This window comes from Nyctereutes procyonoides, unplaced genomic scaffold (genome assembly GCF_905146905.1).
Source record: "Nyctereutes procyonoides isolate TBG_1078 unplaced genomic scaffold, NYPRO_anot_genome, whole genome shotgun sequence".
NCBI classification, from domain to species: Eukaryota; Metazoa; Chordata; class Mammalia; order Carnivora; family Canidae; genus Nyctereutes; species Nyctereutes procyonoides.
Window position 1 is genome coordinate 22,158,867 of NW_026575117.1, and position 21,890 is coordinate 22,180,756.

Here is a 21,890-nt window from a genome sequence, read left to right on the forward strand (position 1 = left end):
TGCCTCGTGCTTCCTTATTCCAGACTTCAGCATTACCCCACACGTCCTTCCTCTGCATTTGGGCTGCCCTCGACCTTCTTTCTAGAGGGAGAAGTGATTCAAATTGGCCTAAGATGTGGGCCTGACCTCCAGGCAAGGTGCCCTCCTTGAGTCCAGCTGCTCTGCCCAAGCCGACCTGCATGTACGTGTGCTCCCTCCAGGGCAGAGGCAGGGCAGAGAAGTGAGCCAGAGGAATCCGCAGACTGCCCACTTCCTAAAGCCCCTCCCACCCTCAGCCGGCCTGCCCCAGCTATGCCACAGGGGCCCCTGCCTCCAGGCGCCCAGTGCCGCCATCAGCAAGAAGGGTGCTGGATGACACACCCAGCTGGGGCAAATCCAGCTTTAGCTTCTGTCTCAGACTTAGTTTTTTTCTCTGGCACAAAAATTATCTTTACCCTCTACCTCCCAACCCCTTTGCCCAAGCATAGGTGCTCAATAAAATAGCCTGTTGGCTGAAAGAACTCTCTGTCTGTTCTCTGCATGAGGAGCACTGGGATTCACGTGGCTCTGAGCAGTCAAAGTCCACTCTGTTCTCTATAGATTCCCATAAGGGTCTCAGACAAACTGGGCCTGCTAGGGAAGTGGGGGGGGGGTTGCGACCCAGCTCTAGAGGTCAAGGTCAAGGCTGTGTTGGATGCAGGCCCACAAAGCCCTGCATTGGGGTCATTGGACTGTGTGACCTAAAGGGGTGGATAGAAGCCCCCACCTCTAACCCGCGTGGGGTGGCACAGAGCTTACTGTGAGACAGCTTGCCTCCTGGTCCCCAGCCACAGGTGCACAGTGGTGAGCTGAGGTGGAGGGGGCAGGAGGGGAACAAAGGCACGAAGCTGTGGCTTTGTCGTGCCTATCCTGGACTCACCCAGGCTCCAGTTTGAGGGATGACATCAGCTCTACAGAGATCAGGACACAGTGAGCTCTCACAGAGGCTGTTGTGTGAGGGACCCTCACCCCCCCACCCCCACCCCCCGCCCCCGGCCTGTGTGAGAGGTTTTTGGCAGGGCCTGGGCAACCTCAGGGAGTGACGGTGACTGGGCAGCCCCCGAGGGCTCTGGGAATGTTAACCCCAGCTTCTCTCTCCTGCCTTCCCCCTGCCCCTCTTCCTCCCCCGCCTCTCCCTGCAGATCTTCTCTGGTGAGCGTCCCCCCAGCCTGGCCTAGGGCATGCCCCAGTTCACTTTCGCCTGCTTCTGTGGCCTCCACGGCTTCTGCAAGATGAAGAGGAAGAAGGAGGAAGTTCACAGAGAGCGCGAAACGGCAGTGTGAGCAGGACCAGGGCCCTTTCTTGGCCGCCAGCAGGTTCCAGGCCTGAGGGCACCCACTTCTGGCAGGACCTGCCCTGCCCTCCAGAGACCAAGAAGCCCTGCAGCGGCCCCAGGAGAGAAACTTCTTTCCTGCCCTGAGGGCTCCGGGCACCCTGCTCAGGGTAACTCCCCGCCTCCAAGGGATGTGCCGCCTTGGGCAGGGAGCACTGCTCCGGGACAGGAAACTGGCTACGCAGCCAGAGGACCCGCCAGCCAGCCTGGTCCCCGGGGACATCTCGGGCAGCCCGGACAGGGTGGAAGTGTAAGACGAGCCTCCTCCAAACCCAGGATGGAGTCTTTCCTGGGACCCCAGGGCCTGAGGCAGGAGCGAGCCTCTACAGAGCAGCATCCCCAAGAGGGGAGTCCTTTCCTGTCCCCTCCCCGCATTCTCCTGGTCCAGGTGCAGCCAGGCCCCAGGTGGGCAGCCTGGTCATGAGTCAGACGGCAGAGTGGGGACAGTGAGGGACAGGCGATGTCCTTGTGGCAGGAGGCCAGCCATGAGTCCCCTCGGCACCTCCGCTCTTCCCTGCACACCAGTAGGCAGCTTTCCCTCCAGCCCTGGCCCCGTGGACCCTCTCCCACCATACCTCCTTGTGGCAGCCAGATATGGGGGCCTGTTCCCCAAGCCCTGACTCCCCTTCTCAGGAACTGCCTTCCCGGGCCAGACTGTGCGACCCCTCTCCTGGACTAGACCGACTAGACTGTGTCCTCCCTCCATTCTCCTGTCTTCCTGCTTCACCCACCTGCCTTTTCTTTCTCTTCTCAGAACCCATAGAGAGGGAAAGGCTTGCATGTTGTGCCTTTAGGGGAAACTGGGCAGAAGGGGCCCTCTAGGACTTGCCTTGACTGTTCCCCTAATCTTCTTGCCCCCCTCGGTCTTCCAGGGTCAGTCTCAGCCCCTCTCTCAGCCTATTTCCAGCTGGTAGGAAGCAAACAAAAACACATTTCCTTCCTTCTTCCCTCCTCCCATTTGCTATAACATACCTTCTGTCACTGTGCCTGAACCTCTCGGGAGCTAGAGGGTCCCACAGACAGCAAGGCCAGTGGCAGAGACGCTGCAGGCGGATTCTGTAGCTTTAGCAAGTCTGCCGTCTACTTCACTACAGAGCAAGTCAGCCCAGGAACGAAGTCAGATCCCCTGCAACACCAGGGACAGAATAACCTTTCTGATAGTTAACAGGTGGCCTGGGTAGAGGAGATGAGGGTCCCTGGACAGAGGAGGGGCTGTGTGCCCCCTTTCCTTGGAATGTGCCTCTCTGGGCAGTCGGGAGGGCAGAAGATGGCCTCTGCTGGTTCATCCAGAACCAGGGAGAGGCAAAGGCACATTCCATCCTGGCAACCTTTGCCTGCCCAGCTCATGCCCCGTGCTCAGGGACATTTCCTGAGCTTTTGGCAGGTTTGGTGGGATCCAGGTCCTATTTGTGAAGCCAGAGTGCAGCTTATAATTTCTTTCCTCCCGTCCTGCAACCCCCCTCCTTTGCCCCTACCACCCAGCCCCAGCCTTGTACACAGTCTGTTATCTCCTTTTATATCCAAAGAATTATGAACAGAAGTCTTTCCCTCGAGGAAACAGCAATAAAGGCCGGTGGGGTCACAAGGGATGACCACTTAGACAGTAGCAGCCTTGGATGAGGCTCAGAGATGGGCAGAAACGCTTTCAAGGGTACCTTGATCCCGCGCAGGAGAGCCGGCCTGGAGGGCATGTGTGTCCCTAGCGGTTCCCCGCGAGGCTGCAGCCCCAGAGAAGTTACTCTTGCAGTGGAGGATGAAATTGCATCCCCCGGAGCCTCAGAGGTGTTGGGTGTTAGGTCCTGACCACAGAGGCTTACCCAGAGGAAAGGTCAGGAGGGTGGTAAAGGAGAGTTTTGCCCCTGGGCACCTCTCAGGCCTTGGCAGGAATTTCAGCTGCAAGGGTTTGGCACTGAGCCTGTTCAGAGAGCTTCTGGCCCGGAGGAGAGAACTCCTTTGGCTCCAAAGGGATACTGGATCTCTGGAGCCCCTGCTGTGGGGACACGGGAGAGGTCCCAAGGTCAAGGCATCTCTGAGCGGAGGCCCAGCTACGCCTGTAGACAGCGGCCGTGGCCCCAAGCCAGTGGCCCCACCTTCATCAGGGTGCAGGCTGGGGCCGTGCTGATGGGTGGGCGTAGGCCGGCAGCAGCTTCGTGCCAGGCACGGCCCACGTTCTACCGTCCCTCCGCTCCTCCTCAGGGAAATGCTGACTTTGCTCCTCTCAGAAGCTGGAGAACCAGTCTGGAGACCTGTGCCCCCCTCTCGGCCCCTAGGTGAGCCCAGAGGAGAGGTTTCATTCAAAAAGGCAGAAGCAGCCCCAGTGTCCAGCCCACGCCCCCCAGGCCGCTGCCTTGTAGTCCAGGCTTCTCTTCCTTCTGTTCTTTTTTTGAGGGAGAGAGGTCTGGCCCCTTCATTTCCTACCTGGCCCTGACGCTCCCTCGCAGAGGACAGCTTGGACCATTTCGCCCTGCCTGTTTCTAATTCCCTCCACTCTGGGATTTTCTCCCAAACTCCCCCTTGAGGAGGGGGCACGAGTAGATGACTCTGGGAGGGGGCGGCCGCTGTGTGGCACTGAGTCCTTGCTCGAGGGCCAGAGGCCTCGAAGCTGTGGGAGGCCCCGCGCTTGCTGCAGGTCCCTGAGTGAGGGGATCAAGAAATGTGAGGGGGGCTTGAGGTTCTTGTGCCTCAAATACTGTCTGAGGGCCTGGCCCTCGGGACACCGCCAGCTTCTTGTCTCAGGGCCAAGTCTTTTTTTTTTTTTTTTTTTTTTAATGTCCTTTCCTTCTCCATTCCCAGGGAAGGGCTTTCTGGATGTTGCGTGTGAGTTGATAGAAATATATAGGAAGATCGTTATCTTTGAAAAAAATAAAAAGAGCAATAATTTAACTGAAATATCGTGAGGCAGCACAGCAAGATGCAAAGCGCACTGAGCTGGGAGCCAGATCTCCTGGGTCCTAGCCCTGATCAGACACTGATGACGGTGTGACCTCAAGTTAATCATCACATCTTACTTCTGGGACTCAGTCTCTTCCCTGATAATGTCCTCTAAGAACCCCCCTCCAGAGGCCAGCGCTCTGTGCCCCTGGGAAGTTGAGCCTCAGTGGGGCTCAAGGCCGAGGAAGCAGAGGGGAGGGCAGATGGCAGCAATAATGGTAGATCTAAGAAGGGGTGGGGGCAATGAGATGGAAAGCCAAGGCTCCCGGACCTTCTGCTGGAATCCTGCCTCAGTGCTCTGTGCAGTTCTGCTTCTCCTGCTTCCTATAGCCAGGGACCAGAGAGGCCGCCACAGGTGCCACTGTGCTCTCTCTCTCTCTCTCTCTCTCTCTCTCTCTCTCACACACACACACACACACACACACACACACACACACCACCCCCTGGTGTGCAGATGGGATCTCAGAGCACCAGCTCCCAGCCCCGGTTCTGTAACCCAGGAGCGTTCCTTGGGCCAGCAGGTGCCAAGCCCACCTCATTCCCGGTGGTCGCAGGGACATGCCTCGAGCTGCCAGCTGCCCTTGTCTCCTGAGTGAACATGCGTTGCACCCAGTGGTTTGGGATGTGCCATCTCTGGATGGAGAACTGCAGCCCCCAGGTCCCCAGGCTCTGGCACGGCTGCCTCCCGACCTCAGCAACTTGCTTCCTCTCTCCCAGACTCTATAGAAGGTGGTGACAAGACCCATTTCCTCCCTACCTCACAGGAACATGTTATAAGGGGACTTCGTATCAGACGTGCTGAGACGTGGCTTGTACTTTTCGAGACAAATCCTTGGTTTACAACTGTGAAGAGGGGCTTTCACCAGAGAAGGAACTCTCACTGCTGCACTTGGTGGCCTCCTCTAGGCTGGTGCCGAAAGCCTGGTGTTCACCTCGAAGGTGGCCGCCCTGCCCAACAGGTGATGGGGCTGACAACACCAGCAGAGCCAAGAACCAGAATCTGTTCCCACAGAATGAACACTTCATCCCTCTGGCACAAAAGCAAGGGCATGAGGTAGCTCTCACCACCGTCCCCCCTGTTCCTAACGCAAACAGGCAAACAGCATCGTAAGCCTCTGTGGCTAAACAGTGTAGGTGCAGGGAGGCTGGCGGTCCCCGTGAATCCTCTTTCCCCCAGGGCCAACTGCACTGGGCTGTTGTGGCCAGTCCAGCCTGGACTCCTGTAAATTCCCATGGGATCAGAGCCACACATGACAAAGAGGAAACAGCAACCGTGGCTATCCACAGGGGACCCAGGAAGTCAGGACCATCCAGCAGGAGGGTGAGTTTGGGGAGCTCCCCAGGGCATCCCTGGAGAAACTTGTTATACTGAGGAAGGAAATCCAAAAGCCCAAAACCCCCCAAAACTGGGCACCCCGCCTCCGACCAGAACTCGAGGCTCTGAAGTTCAAAGGTTTCCTTGTGGGCTACTGGTCTGTCTCCCTGTCCTTCCGTCCTCACTCAGCTCGTTCTGTGTTCCATGGGAGAGGAGAGGCAGCAGAAAGGCTGCAGGGGGAGATGGCAGGACCCAGCCAGATCCTCCGGACTCTCCCAGCCTTCGTTGCTATGGCAACACTGCTATTTTTATCTCCTTGTTCATGATGCTCAAAGCTCTGACTTTCTCTGTTCCAGAGAGGCCAGGCGGGCTTCTGCCCTCATCCTTCAATGCAGCACCTTCTCCCAGAGGCCTGAGAAGGAAAAAGAGTTGTGGAGGGGAAGAGGGAACCCACTGGGTCTTGCCTCAACTAGAGGAACTGCCTGGCGGTGGTTCGCCTCTGCACTTCCGAGCCTTTGGTTTTTCAAGCTGGCTTAGGTGCTCCGTTTCATATTTCCAAGGAGATCAGAACTCCCCATGGTCTCCCAGAGAGGCCACTCCAGAGAAAAAAAGGAAGAGCTGCCACTCTAGATGAGTTTTTCCCCACACAGCTGACACTGGTGGTGGTTGGGGGGATGGGGAAGCTGCAGCTCCTCTTGGGAAAATCAGACCTCATTCTGAAGAAAGTCCTATTGGTGCAAGTCAACCCTTGGCCCCTTGAAAGAGGATGGAGGGCTAGGTTTGATTGGTGAGCAATCAGATACACCTAACATCCCTGGAAAACGTAAACCAATGCCTCCCTTTCCTCTATTCTCCACCAAAGAACCAGAGTGATTGGGCTGCATGTCTTCATCCAGTCTTGATGCCCAAAGCAAGTTAGCATACATCCTCCAGGCTGGAAAGTAGACCCCTGAGTTCCTCTTCTTCCCACCCAGCCGTCCACCCCCCCACCCCCCCACCCCCGACCTCCCGTCCCGCCGCCTCCATACAGAGGCATTGCTCTCCAGGGGCTTGAGGTCTTAACTTTTGACAATGCCCTTGAAGCCAAGGTTTAATGAAAGGATTTCTTAGAGCCAATTATACTCTGTCCCTTTTCCCTAGCCCAGCCTCTGGTCATCTTCCTATATCCCCACTTGCACCGCAGTGGTATCCTAAGAGTCAATGGTGCTAACGTTTCCCACCTACATGCTCTGATGATGAGATTTGCACCTAGGAGCTGGGGTGGTTGGGTTGGGGGGAGCATTTCATGCACATCCTCAAGACCACGACCCTGGAGAGACGGGTCCATGTCTTAACCCAGCCAAGCAGCAATCATACCGTGTTAGATTCCTGCAGTGAGGTTCTACCTCAGCTGAACTGACTCGTGGATGGCTAAGTTTTCTAGGGTGGCTTGGATGCATTTACTAAGCCTCTAATTGGTTTCATTTTGGCTCAAGTTGCACAGTTTCCCGAATCTATGCACCTGGAGTAAGCACTTTTCTGGTTGCCTCTGAAAAGCATGCCGGCAAACTCTGCTCTGTTAATTGCTGTAATAAACAGACTTTATTATATCCCTTTGCAGTAAATGAATTATGCTGTCAGGGTAGATGGGGCATCCGTGTTTATTTCGCACTGTGATATGCTCCAGCAGCAGAAGCTAAACATTTATTTCTACCAACTCTGCTGGGGAGACGAGGGGGAATGGAAACCGGGAGGAAGTCGGGAGTGAGGTGAGGTGACAGGGCTTAGGAGGAGGCTCTGGGAGACACACTGAGCTCCTAGAGTATGAGCTTCTCTTGTGCTACCTATACATTGAGGGAAGGCAGGCCTCTTGCCTTCTGCAATCCCAGAGAAATAGTAGGATCAAGCTGGCTGGAGGAGTTGGGCTGGGGAACTGGGAAGGTGCTTTAGGATTATAATATGACCCCATAGACTGAAAAGTGCTTTTATTTTTTACAGAAAGAATAAAGACCTTTAAGTCGGGCTTCTCAGGACTATTGACAGAACAAATGGGAATTTTCAGGCTTACAAGGAGAGCAAGATGCTACAAGACAGCATAATATTAAGAATAAGAAATATTATATAGTATGTGAATTACATATCAATAAAAGTATTTTTTGAAAGAATTCTTTGGGGTGCCTGCTGGCTTCGTTGGTAGAGCATGAGACTCTTAATCTCAGGGTCGTGAGTTGGAGCCTCACGTTGGGTGTAGAGATTCCTTGAACATAAAATCTTAAAAAAAAAAAAAAAGAATTCTTGTACCATGACTCTACTTTGATCGGAGGGACAGAGATTGGCTCAGGGAGCTAGAGCCATAATGTCTAAACCCAAAGCCAGCATCCCGTAGGCATGGAGAACGGTTTTGGGCAGGATGAGGCTAATCTATAGTTGAGAGCAGTAGATTTACTGCTCTTGAAAGGGGTGGCTGCCCCTTCTCCTGGTTCGCCACCATGCTGCCTAGCACAGAAGCACTCAATAAGTGTTTTTAAGTGGTCTGAGGCAGGGTTCCTGGGTGACTCAGTCAGTTAAGGTCTGCCTTTGGCTCAGGTCATGATCCAGGGGTCCAGGGGTCCTGGGGTCCAAGGATCCTGGGATCAAGCCCCACATCAGGCTCCCCACTCCACAGGGAGTCTGCTTCTCCCTCCCCTCCCTGCCCCTCCCCCAGCTCATGCTCTCTCTTTCTCTCAAATAAATAAATAAAAATCTAAAAAAAAAGAAAGAAAGAAAGAAATGGTCTGGGGCAGGTAGGTGCCCCATACCCTCTAGTCTTCAGAAATCAGCAGGACACCTGCCCCTAACCCTCCTGCTATCGGCATCGTCCTTACTTCCTTGTGTGGGGAAAGTGCACTGTACTGCTGTCAACTCAAGCCTTCCAATCAAGATCGAGTCCTGACTCTGTGCAAAGTCCTCTGGGAGGAGCTGCAGGAGAAACAAGGAAATCAGACATTGCTCTGCCCCTTGAGGAATTCACAATTTAATAAAAAGCAACATGCCAAGGCTTGAAGGACGCAGGATGCGTTAGGTCGAATATATAGCAAAGTGCCTTAAGGCCGCAGGGGTCTGAGACGGCAGAACTGTTTGGAAGGTGGAGAGGGATCAGGGAAGACTTCACAGAGGAGGTGAATTTCGAGCTGAGCCTTGAAGGATGAAGAGGAAAGAACCTTCAAAGCGTGGATCCTGAGGGCCCCTCTCTCCTTGCCAACACCAAAGACATCTGCCTGTGGTCATATGTACAGCCACAGCCAGCCTTGACCTTGCAAGCAGATGCCGTACATAGCTTCTTCTGTTGCAGTTAGGCCCTATTGCTCCCAAATTGCTCTCCTCTCCAAGAGTCTGATACCTGAAATTTCATTAGTGCTTCCTCTCTTTTGTGTTAAGCTTTGATCTCCTTGGATTTGTAATCCAGGAAGGAGGCACACTCTGACCAGTTGTCAGGCATTTGCTCTCCAGCATCAGTGACTACAGCAGATGCCCTCCTGAGACAGGTTTCTTGTTTGTTTTTTTTTTTTTAATGAAGATTTTATTTATTTATTCATGAGAGACACACAGAGAGAGGCAGAGACGTAGGCAGAGGGAGATGCTAGCTCCCCAAGGAGAGCCCCATGCAGGACTCAATCCTGGGACTCACGCCCTGAGCCAAAGGCAGATAGATGCTCAACCGCCTGAGCCATCCAGGTGTCTCTGAGGCAGGTTTCATTAGGATTGGGGGAAAATGCATAATAGCACCAATGGGCATCTGGATGGGGATGACCTGGTGGGAAAAGGGGGACAAAGAAAAGTGTAGCTGGGCAGTCTGACAAGGAACTACCTCTATCTCACAGCTCTGCCCAGCCAGGCTGAGCATGCCTGTGCCTGCTTCTACTCCTTTATTCTCCAGACTTCCTCCCTCCTCTTCCCTTCCCCTTCTTTCTCTCTCCAACTACTTTTTCCTCTATCCTCCTTCCAAGGCTACAGTCAGAAAACCTCACAGACATCATATGATGTCCCATCAAGTCCCAGCGCACTGCTGGGTCCAGAAGGTTGAGGACAGAGGCATGGGCTGGCAGTCCCGAAGCTCCTGTTTTTGTCCCGGCTCTGCTCCAGCTCAGATGCTTGTTGGTGGTCACACAAACCCATGTCTTTGTCTGTCTGGACCTCGGTTTCCCTACTTGTATGGGTGGATGGAGACCTTCCCTCCTCTGAACTGTCTATAGGGGGAACAGCACCAGACCCGTGTTCTGTTTGTTTTAAAGATTTCATTTATTTATTCATGAGACAGAGAGAGAAAGGCAGAGACATAGACAGAGGGAGAAGGAGGCTCCCCACGGGGAGCCCGATGTGGGACCCAGATCCCAGGGCCCCAGGATCACAGACCTGAGCCAAAAGCAGACGCTCAACCACTGAGCCACCCCAGGCATCCCCCCAGACTCGCGTCCTCATCTCAGTCCTCTCCACTAGCTGTGGCAGGCTGGAGAACTCCCTCCATCTCCCCCAAACCTCTGTTCTGCATATGCAAAACGCAGATGATTTCTGTTTTTGTGAGGATCAGATAAGACGGCACGCGCTGAAGGGCTCACTTAGCTCAGGGGTTAAGGACGAGTTAACCGAAAGGGTCAGCTGAAAGAAGATTTACAGAGGGCAAAAGATTTTGCATATGGCACATCTCCCACCGCCTCCAGCACAGCGTCGGCTGCGGAGCAGAGAGCCAGTAAACACAACAGACCAAACTGAATTGGAGACGCCCGCGGAGGGGTCGGGAGCTACAAAGTGAGCGCACCTGCATCCTGGGTGATGGCTTCTCCTTTCTCCAGCAATTGGCAAGAAACGGCACATAGATGCGCGCTTGCCCCTAAATGCAGTGTAGGGGCGGGGCGCGGTGAGAGCGAGAGCGAGCTGGGAATCTCCTACCTGCCGAGTCTCCCCTCCCCCCTCCCCTCCCCCCCCCCCCCCCCCCCCGGGCTGAGCCGAGCGTTCTTGGACCAGTCACTTCCCGCCGCTGCGGGCTGGGGCGCGTCCTGCAGGCGGCGCCCTCCCACCATCTCGGCCTCGGCGGAGCAGGGGCTGGGGGAGGGAGCGAGGGGAAGTGTGGAGGAGCAACAGCCCCACGCGTCGCTCACATATTTACATCTGAACTGTCAAAATAGTTATTTTTAAGCCGAGCTCCGTCTGCCGCGGCTCGGGGAGCGGGCGGGGCGGGGCGGGGCGGGGCCGCGGGCGCCCCCCAGCGGCACGAGGGGCGGGGCAGGGGCGGGGCAGGGGCGCGCGTGCGCACCGCGGCGGCCGGGAAGGGGGGCCGGGACCCGGCGGCGGCTCGCTGGGACCCGCGGGGGGGGGCCTGTGCCAGGTGCAGCTCCGGCCGCTCGGTGCTGGGGTCCCCGCGCTCAGCCCGCAAGCCCTCCTGGGCCTGCCTCCGTAGCTCTTAGCTGCCTCGTGGCCCCTTCCGGATCCAGGTCGCATTTTGAGGCCCAGCCCCCACCTGCACACAGCATCCCCACCATCAGCCCGTCCCCGGGGGGATGCAGCTGAAGGGTTCTTCGGGAGTCGGCGCGCACGGGGGGAGGGGGCGGTGCCTGAAGATCGGGACCCTTGGGGGTTCCCGAAGTGGAGACGGTGACTTAGCCCTAAACGCCCGGAGTGGCAGGCATTAATTTTTCTCTGCAAAGTGAGGGACCTGTGGCTTTGACACTCCTGACGCTTCTTTCTGGCTCTCTCGCTCTCTCGGGGGCAGTGGGATTTGAGACAGACGCTGGCTGGCCCTGCTGCCATCAATATGTGTCCCAGCCCTGTCCAACGTCTGCTCCGTAATGAGTAGTGTTTCGGAATGTCACCTCTGTTAATGGGGAAGCGCCACCTGTGCACAGCCGGAACCACCTCTCCGTCTTCATTAGGCGGTGCGCGGCCTGGCTGCCGGCGGCCCTCGCTGGGTGACAGATGATGGGGACGAGAGTGAGCGCAGTAGCCTCCCGCTGTCCAGGATTCATTCCCAGACAATGACTCCGAATGCCGGTCCCAGCCCTCTCCCCTGCCCCCCCGCCAAACAATAGACAGCTGAAAAAAAAAATTGCCCTTCTAGGGCAAAATGGATAATCGGGTGGGTGAAGGAGAGTTGCTGTCATTTCCAGAAACAGACACCTGCCTGGCCACTGTGGTATCCCGTCTAGATTGCATTTGGGGCATCTTCCTCCTCCCTCCCCCAGCTAGCTTCACAGACCACCTTTTATATCCTTTCGAATTGGTGCACCGTGCACAAGTCACAGGATTGAAATTCTAATGCTGGGCTTCCCTGTAGCCAGACCTACATACGGCCTCCCCGCAAGATCCTGCTCCTTTTGAATCTCAGCTATCATAACCGCCCGAGACAGGGGACATTGAGATAAGCCCCAAAATGGCATGAGGCACAGACATGGTTTCAGAGGACTCCTGCTATGATGATGAAAACATCACCATGGAGACCATATTCCTCTGATTCAGATTAATGTTCCCACCCTCCCCCAGAGGCTGTGGCATCTCCTTCATCTCCTCCACTGCCCAACCAAATTAAGCTGGACCCAGAAGCATCCATCCATATGCCATATGCTCTATGTGATTGGAAGTGGAGGTGGGTTAGTGTCCCTTTGGAGGGTTAGGGGTGAGGGCGGTGATGGTTTGGATTTTCTCAAGGCAACTGTCGGGTCCACAAGCTACATAGATAGTTGGTTTCTTGACTGGAGCTGGTGGTAGAAGTAGCTTCACTTCGAACAGCTGTGAGGGGCCCCCTGGGAGCCTGAGTTCTACACATGTCTCTTCTCTGTCTCAGTAAAGGTCACCCTTGTCCACCTAGATATCTGAGCCAGAAATCATCCTTCAAGCCGGAGAGTCGTTCTTGACACCCACACTCTCCACCCTACATTTGACCCATCACTAAATCCTGTTGGCTCTCCCTCCTAAATCTCCCCCAAACATGCTTACCTGCACCTCCACCGCCGCCAACACCTTCATCGGAGCCATCACCTCTTCTCACCTTGCCTCTCTGGTCTCACCTCTCCCACCCTCTTGCTGATGCTGTTGCGGCCACCTGGCTTTCTTGTTCCGGGCATACAAGCATGACCCTCCCTGACCACCCAATCTGAATTAGCCCCCTGCCCCCCCGCCCAAGTCCTTCTCTGTCACATCAGCTTATCTCATTATCACACTCTGAAATGTTCTTGTTCACTTCATGAATTGAAGGGAATTCCTAGGACATGAGCTCTAGGAGGGCAGGAACCCCATTACTTTATTTACTCTTTTTTTTTTAAAGATTTATTTATTTATTTAACACAGAGAGAGTGAGAGAGAGGCAGAGACACAGGCAGAGGGAGAAGCAGGCTCCATGCAGGGAGCCCAACGTGGGACTCGATCCCGGGTCTCCAGGATCACGCCCTGGGCTGCAGGCGGCGCCAAACCGCTGCGCCACCGGGGCTGCCCACTTTATTTACTCTTAAATCCAGAACAGTGTCAGGCACGTTCCTGAGGTAGACCTCAGGAATTATTTGTTCAATGAATGAATGATTTGCTGCGACCTAATGATACCCCTGTGTGCAATCCTGCGCCACTCCTACCATCCTCTCTACAGCATCTAAAGGCATCTCTTCTAGACACAAATGTCATCATGTCACTCCCCTGCTCAAAGCCCTGTGCTGACAGGCAAAATGTTCACAACCGTTGAAGCAGAGTGAAGGGTTTGTGTGAGTTTCATGAAACTTTCACTTTACTTGCTTATAATTTCCTTCTGCCTGAAACTGTTTAAAATTAACGGAGTTTAAAAGTTATGGCTGGCTCAGTCAGTGGAGCATGAGACCCCTGATCTTGGGGTTGTGAGTTTGAGCCCCATGTTAGGTATAGAGATTCCTTAAAAAAATTTTTTTTGAATCCTAGAAACGTTGTGGAAATTAAAAAAAAAATGGCTCCCATTGTCCTCAGGACAGAGCTGAGAGCTCCTTGTGCTCCCTAATTCCTCCCTCGCCCCCACTGCCACCAGTCGTCAGCCTTGCACCTTAGCTGTCACCTCATTGCTCTACACACTCAGGAGATCCCCAGGAAACATCAACATTCCTTAGTACCAGGAACAGATAGAATTCTCTGGAACAGTTTTGTTTTTATTTTGTGAGTATGGAATGGGCTAGATTTTTGTGTGGCTGTGGAAAGCTAGGTCAAATCGGAAATCCTCCTGCATGCACAGTAACCATATATATGGGCTATTAGGGTTTCCTTCTCTTTTAGCCTTGTTCTTGGTTCCGTTTGCTGCTTCTACTTGTTCTTTTTTATTTTGCTTCCACCTTGATTCTCTTTCCGTGATTGCCCTCAACTCTTGCATAGTTTCCTTTAAATCGCGAGAATTGACCTCTCCTGGGTTTTAAGGGCAGGTCTGGATCTCCCACCATGCCCTCTCCATCTGGTTTGTCTAGCCTTTTTTTTTTAAAGATTTGATTTTTATTTATGAGAAAGGGGGGGGAGGAGTAGAAGGAGGATCTCCCACCATGCCCTCTCCATCTGGTTTGTCTAGCCTTTTTTTTTTAAAGATTTGATTTTTATTTATGAGAAAGGGGGGGGAGGAGTAGAAGGAGGGGGATAAACAGACTCTTAGCTGAACTGGGAGTCTGACTTGGTGCTCGATCCCACAACTTGAGATCATGACCCGAGCCAAAACCAAGAGTCAGATATTTAACCAACTGAGCCACCCAGGCACCGCATGTCTAGTCTTTTATTAAATGTGGCTGCTCCTTAGTGAGTGTTCTGAGTGTTCCTCTCACTGAATGAATACCCTCCCTTTACTGCACTGGAAGTCTGTTCCCTCTCTCTGGAGTGTTCCTTGGAGGAAAAGCAGATCCCTGACTGTTCTTTACAGAAGGACAGTTTCCCTGGCCTCAGGACAAAAGGTGGGCTATGATACTGGATGAGGTTGGAAGATGTCCCTGTCATCTCCATGTCCGTCCTCTCCCCACTGAGAGCCCTGGGATATGTCCCTAATGCCATGGCATAGTAATGAGGCTTTACTCACAACTCACACTTTTGAGCACTTACTTGTGGGCACTTATTGAAAATAGTGTTTCAAGCACCTGAGATGCAGTAATTCAGTCCTCAGTAATTCCACGAAACATGTACCGTTATTATATTTCCATTTTGTAGTTGTGAAAGCCAGGGCCCAGGGTAAGAGAGCTTCTAGTATGTCGCAGGTCCAGGATACAAGCAGAGGCAGACAGTCATGACACAGTCCTAACCCCTCTGCATTTGCCTCTCAAGGTCCTCTGGTGGCTTTCGAGCTCCTGGCTGGGACTCTGGCAGTCCAAAGCCTCTTTGCGTTCCTCCACTACCATTCATGACCATTTCATGGGGACACTAGGGCCAGGAGCCCATGACATCTCCCTGCTGGTGTCTCTTCCCCTGAAATGCATCTTGCCCTGCACTGTCAGGACAGTCTTCCTGTTGGCCTTGCTGTCAGACTGAGCACCCCATCAGCCGCATGAAGGGGCGACCTAACATTGTCATCAGAGGGCCTCAGAATGGGAGGATCCTGGAGGCAGAGCGGTGCTGGGGGCCTAGACCTAGCCAGGAAATCCTAGGGCTCTGGTTCCACCGTATCCATCCACTTCTCTAAGCAAGCGCTTTGCTGAAGCCAGCCTACTCCATTCCTTTGTTCGAGACGTGTCCTCGCCTAGAATGCCCATCCTCCTGCTTCCTGCCTGCCCGGACCTTGCCTGTGCTTTAGCTCGCACTCTGAATTCCACCTCCTCCAGGAAGCTTTCCCTGAACACTTGCCACTCCCAACCAGCGGGGATGCTTTTCTCTGCTTCTGAACCGCTGCGGCACTCGCGGGTACTGCTGTGTTGGCGATTGTGAACTTTGATTTACCTTTTCCCTTGTGTGTGGTTTGGTTTCTCCATTTAGAACATCATCCCTTTGAGGACAAAACACACGTTTCTCGTTATCTGTCACCCATGGATTATACAGAATTTCTTGCAGACTTATGCACAATGAATCTCCGTATCAGGACTTCCGGGACACCAGGAAGGAAGCCCTCAGGATCAGAACTTGTCACTATCTAAGGTTTGATTTGTGTTCATAACAGGACTAGAGGTCATTTTGGTTTTAGGAAGCAGTATAGGGAACAGTCTAGATGAGTAGCTTCCTAACTTTGTGTGGCACTCAAATTTTTCCTTTAAGGGCACCTGGGTGGCTCAGTCAGTTAAGTATCTGCCTTTGGCTCAGGTCATGATCTCAGGGTCTTGGGATCAAGGCTCTTTGCTCAGCTGGGAGTCTGCTTCTCCTTCTGCCCCCTGCTTGTGCCCTCTCTCTCTCTCTCTCTCAAATAAAATCTTTAAAACTTTTTTTTCCTTTAAAGCAGTCTTCTGGGGCACCTGGGTGGCTCTTTCAGTTAAACATCCTACTCTTGATTTGCACTTAGTCATAATCCCAGTATCAGGAGTTTGAGCCCCACATCGGGCTTCACTTTGGTATGGAGCCTGCTTAAAGATTCTCTCTCCCCCTTCCTTCTGCCCCCTGCCCCCGCCCCCCTAGTACTCTGAAAGAAAGAAAGAAAGAAAGAAAGAAAGAAAGAAAGAAAGAAAGAAAGAAAGAAAGAAAGGCAGTCTTCATAGGAGCTCCATATGTAAAGCAGTCAGGGTTGGGCTTGCTCTGGGCCCTCAGCCCTCCATGGCAGCTAAGAGAGAATCTTGGGGCCGAAGTATTATAGCTTAAAAATCACTAGGGAGGATCATGTCTTACTTCACAGAAGAGGAATTTACAAATTTGAGCCCCTGAAAGAAGAAACTATATGCACACATTTTAGTAAAAGCATATTTGCTGGTGTGTTTATAAAACGGCAATGAAGCGACTTTCTCCCTTTGTTTAATACAAATTTGTTTTTGTTTTTTTTCCTCCATTAACCTTGTTCATGCCTTATTCTCTTGAGAAGATGCTTCTGCCAGAGGCCTGCCTGCATTTGATTAAACGATCTGTTTACTCCTCCCTCCGTTGTCCCCAAGAAACAGGCAGCTCCTTGACAGCAGAGACACTGCTGTGTTCTTACCTTCAGGCTGAGCCAGGTGCTCAGTGCATAGTGGGTGCTCAGGGACGAAACTCCCAAGGGAGCTAGACCCAGCTCATGCCCACTCCCCACCCCACCTCACCCCCAGCAGATGATTCACCCGAATTTTAATGTGAAGTGTCTTTCTCCTGCTGCTCAGCCTAAGTCTGAGCAGCTACCCTGCCCTCCCCTTCCCTGCTCTCCCCCTCCCCTGCCCAGCTGTTACAGGCTCAGAGAATATTAGTTAATTTTAATATTAGCCTAAGAAAGATTAATTAGGAAGGCAAATTTGCTCTAAAAGGTGTAATTAATTCCAAAGCCAAATAGAAGAGCATTATGGATTATCTGCATCACTGCTGCCTTCAAGTAGTGTTGGATAATCAAGGACTGACTAGACAATACAGAATCATTGCAGTGTCGGTGCAGTGTAGACCAAACCCCATATGGTTCCTTCTGTAAGTGGGCTCATGACTGAAACAAAAGATTTAGATGGAGCTCATGCCTGTGACAGTGAAGTCAAGAGGAAACATCCAATCAGACATCCTGTCCTGACTATTCCAGCTCCTAAATCCTTCAGGAATCAGTCCTCCCTCCACACTGGCCTGGTCCAAGTCTGAATCAACTCTTCTCTGGACTGTTGGAACAGCTCCCCTGGGTATAGCCTCCAGACTCTGCACAACCAGCTTAGTCTCCACACAGAACCAAACTTAAGTTGTATCAAATGCACAAACACAGGAACCCCCAGCCAGTGTCAAACAGAAATTTAATCTTGCCAAGTCCCATCTCCAAACTTGCAAATGTGCCCAGAGGTGAAGAGTGAATTCTTTTAACGTGGCCCACAGGCACCTTCCCAAATTAGCCCCAGACTATCCCCCAGCTCATTTCTCTCATTGCTCTTCTATCACCGCACTCCTGGAATGACTGTCCCCAGCCCCCCTTGTTATAGGGCACACTGCTCATTCTGGAGGTCTCAGCCTAAACACATCAACACTTGGGGTTGGGGGTTTCCAAATCTGGGTTCCTGTAGCACTCTGCTAACAGCTTACCTTATTTTCCTGCCATTACTCTCTTTTTCTTGAAGGAAGAAATGAGCGCCTTACAAGGAGAACTGTATCTTTGTTTTCTCCTCTCTACCACTTTATAATTTAGGCCAAGCATGATGTCTGTCTCGTAGGAGATGATCAATAAATATTTGTTGAAAGGGGGATGCCTGAGTGGCTCAGCGGTTGAGCATCTACCTTTGGCTCAGGGCGTGATCCCGGGGTCCTGGGATCAAGTCCTGCATCGGGCTCCCTGCGTGGAGCCTGCTTCTCCCTCTGCCTGTGTCTCTGCCTCTCTCTTCGTGTGTCTCATGAATAAATAAATAAAACCTTAAAAAAATATTTGTTGAAAGGGATGGGTCAGTTAATGACTCCAACGATGATACCAACAGACTTTGCCCATGTGAAACCCAAACTTCCTCTTTTCTCCCCGGGGCAATAGTAAATTCAGTTTGAAATATCTGGGGAAAATGCCTCCGTTCTCTGCTTCCTTTTGCCCGCCTCGCTGAGGCTCAGAGACAGGTGCCTTCAGGAGGGAAGTCGAGGATAATGGCAAGTGATGCAGACTTCAGCCTGACAGCTGCTGATCTTTGCTTTAGTTGATTCCCCCCTTTGCAAACGGTTATTGGCAATTGAAACTGCAAATCTACTATCTGCTCCCCTACGTAAATTGCATTTACATTTAAATTGTGCATTCTTCCAAAGGACCGGGTTAGTAAATAACAGCAGATTAAACTTGAGGAGAGGAAATTGTGCCCACGTCAAACCTGAGACCGAAGTGGCATCTGGCTTTTACTATTTCCGTTATTTCGGTTTAATAACAGCATGTGGCATTAAGGGAAAAGAAATTGGATCTACATTTTAATGAAAAGAGGAAGCTCTCAGGGTTTAGATACCTTATCATGTTGAATACCTCCTCGATTGGCAATTAAAACTTACTTCCCTCAAGAAATGGAATAAAATATCTTTGCAGCCATGGAGGGAATAATAAACAAAAAGACAAGTGAATGCCCAGGACTTCACAGATAAAACCGAGGGAAAGGGATGCTGCAAACATCAAAACCAAGTATTTCCAGATCCTGCAGAGTGTAGGAATACTTAAACAGAATAACGCTGAGAACAGAATCATGGATATGCTGGTGGGATCTTCAAGAGAATAATTTCAGATAGAATGGTTCGCACATAATAGGAGGCTCAACCCAATCAGATCATCTGATTGAATCCTTTGTCAACCTAGCTTCCTTTAAACTGCAGAGGTCTAAGAAAATATTCTAGAAATGCCTGTTTCATCCTAATAGTCTAACTGTTTAAATGCAAGCAGTTCCACCTGCTGGCTGCTTTTTGTTGAAAGCAATTCTGGGAAATGTAAACAAAATGCTTATGCATCCTAATAACCCAAGCCTATCATTTATTTGCTTTGATTGAAACAAATGTGTCAATTTTCCAAGTCTTTGTTTGGTGAATCCAATGTTTGGGTGTTGGCAAATGTTTGCATTACATGTTTGTTTGGAAACTGATGCTCTATTCAGAAAGTCTAGAGCTATAGCCCTCGGAACCGCAGCCTGGAATCATTCAATGAGCCTCCCTGAGGATGCACACAAAGATGCTCAATCTTTTCCCAGAATCTGGGTGGTGATGAAATGGTAGAGTCTTATGGGCAGGTGTAGATGGGATGGGGCCTGTTAGGGAAGAGACTAGATACACCGACTTTGAGGACATGGCTCATGCATAATTAGAATAATGGGAAACATTTATATAGTGCTTACCAGGTGCCAAGTGTTTTATGTATATCATAAACTCATTGCCTCTGAGGAACAGCCCTATGAGGTAGGTCCCATAGTCATCCCAGGTACAGATGAGGAAAAGGAGACCCAGTGAGGTTACTAACTTACCTTACCCGATGTCCCCCAGCTGGTAAGAGATAGAGCTGGGATGTGACTCCAGGCAGGCTGGCTCCCTATCCCCTGAACCCCTCCGGGTGACTCCCTCCTATCCCTTAATTAAGACAGCGTGTTCTTCCATATTTACATCTCATCTTGTGTAATTTTTTCTCAGGTCTTGGCCTCCTTTTAAAAAGACTCAAGCTAGGGATCCCTGGGTGGCGCAGCGGTTTGGCGCCTGCCTTTGGTCCAGGGCGCGATCCTGGAGACCCGGGATCGAATCCCACGTCGGGCTCCCGGTGCATGGAGCCTGCTTCTCCCTCTGCCTATGTCTCTGCCTCTCTCTCTCTCTCGCTGTGTGACTATCATAAAGAAATAAAAATTTAAAAAAATAAAAAAAAAATAAGACTCAAGCTAATAGACTGAAGGGTCTTCTTATTCTTAGATGAGCAATTCTCTGAGGGAGGTTAGTATAGCCTCCCACTCTGCCTAGAGGTCATGGCCAAATTACCCACCTCCTACTGTAGATCTTTTGAGGATGGCCAAGACGTTTGGGTTTGATTTTTTCCCTTTACCTTCCCATTTTCCTGGCTCTGCTAGGTTCGGTAGTATCTGTTTCCCCTCACTTCTTGTGCATAATGATAACTTCTCTGCATCTCTTGACATTTTATCATGGCAGACTGCCTCTAAAGTCAACCAGTGCCTCCTCCTGTCTGAACTTAGGTTAAATTAATCATCTGGTTTTCACCTCAGTCTGTTGCTATGGGGTTTACTGATGTCACACTGTCCGTATTGTGATTACCATAATATGTAACAGGCAAAAAGGGACTAGTTGCTACTAAAACCCTTAGGTGAAACTCCCGCAGCTTTAGTAACCAATTCAACTGCGTGGACATTAGACAACCATGTAAAGGGGTAAGTGGATTAATCATCCAGTTGGATTCCATTTGAATATTTTTCTTCCATATGTGTGTTCCCTCTAGGCAATTGTCTAGTGTCACTTGAAATTGATGAGGGTTCTTTTGGAGGTTATTCTGGGGAAGGTGGTGAAACAACAGACAGCTGTTCTCGAGAACAAATGTCACAGGATCCGTCTTAGCCAGCCTCTAATGATAATAGTACTAAAAAAAAAATCTGAGGCTCATTGTCTTCTTCCTTTCTATATTAGGTTGTTTACTAGGGGCCAAGAATGGTAATTCAGCTTCCCCCACATAGAAAAGAAGGAAACTTCCATTTACTAAACCCCAACCGTGTGCCAGAACGTGATTCTGGTCCAAGCGTAGCTTTATGGAGGAAAACTGTAAAGCGACGCATTCTCCAACGACCCTGTTATACATGACAACTCACAGCTTCTTTTAGCTTGTATACAATGTTCTTTCTAATTGGACATTGATTGATCACCAATAAAGGCAAAGTCATTACTTAAAATTGGTCCAGATCCTCTTATGCTGAGCGATCGTCTTGTAGGAGTTTTCACCGCAATATTAAAAAGCCTGGAAACGTGAGAGAAGTGAGGTACAATAAATAAACTCCTAAATTACAAACCTCCGTTGAAAGATTTGACAAACGCGTCTTTTTTCAAGATTTTTGTTAAGTAGGTAGAGGGGTCCTTTTGAGAGGATAAAGGGATCAAGTGAATAAACCTGATTGAACTTGAGGCTGGTATAGGGCTAGAAAGCCAATCAAGACTTGTGTAAGCCTATATAAATCAATTTATGTGCCAGAGAATGAATAGCTTTTTTTCAAATGCCAATTCAGCAATTACGAAGTCTGCTGGCGGTTAATTAAAAACTACCATCTCGTTATGTTCTGAGTTAAATTACAAGTGTGAAAACTACTAGTGTTTGCAATAACTGAATGCTCTGGACTCTCTGTACTCTCATCAAAAGGAGGGCAGGGATAAATAACTTTTATTTAACTCACTAGAAAATCTCTCTCAGCTCTTTCATACTTAATTAACTTCTTATCTTCTCAGAGTCTGGGTCTTAGAGTTCCTAAGCAGTCATAGAAATATTTGTTCATGTGTTCATTTGGTGCGGAAGACTTTTCTCACATTAGCTGTGTAGAAAAGTTAGAAATAATTCAACCCCAGAGACACTGGGGAATGTGACACCCACCCAAAGCTTTGCATCGAGGCAACCTAAACCCAAGAAAGATTTATGGCAGGGAATGGTGATTTGGGGATTAGTGCACCTCCAAAAATGGAGAGGTGGGGTTGTAAGCACATTTGTGGACTTTTGGGAAAGTTCTTATTTGCAAGGCTACCTTAATGAATTTAATGTTTTTCTCTTTCAAAGATTCCACTGTCTGAAAGAGACCAAACCCCTATCACACC

The 21,890-nt window shown here is 51.0% G+C and overlaps 1 protein-coding gene across 1 annotated transcript; it reads left to right on the forward strand.

Annotated features, from left to right (window-relative positions):
- Positions 1 to 1,199: 1,199 nt before the first annotated feature.
- Positions 1,200 to 1,301, forward strand: BLACAT1 (BLACAT1 overlapping LEMD1 locus). The gene has a single exon (XM_055333936.1). It carries the CDS (start codon positions 1,200 to 1,202, stop codon positions 1,299 to 1,301), a length of 102 nt encoding a protein of 33 aa, XP_055189911.1.
- The last annotated feature ends 20,589 nt before the right edge of the window (positions 1,302 to 21,890 follow it).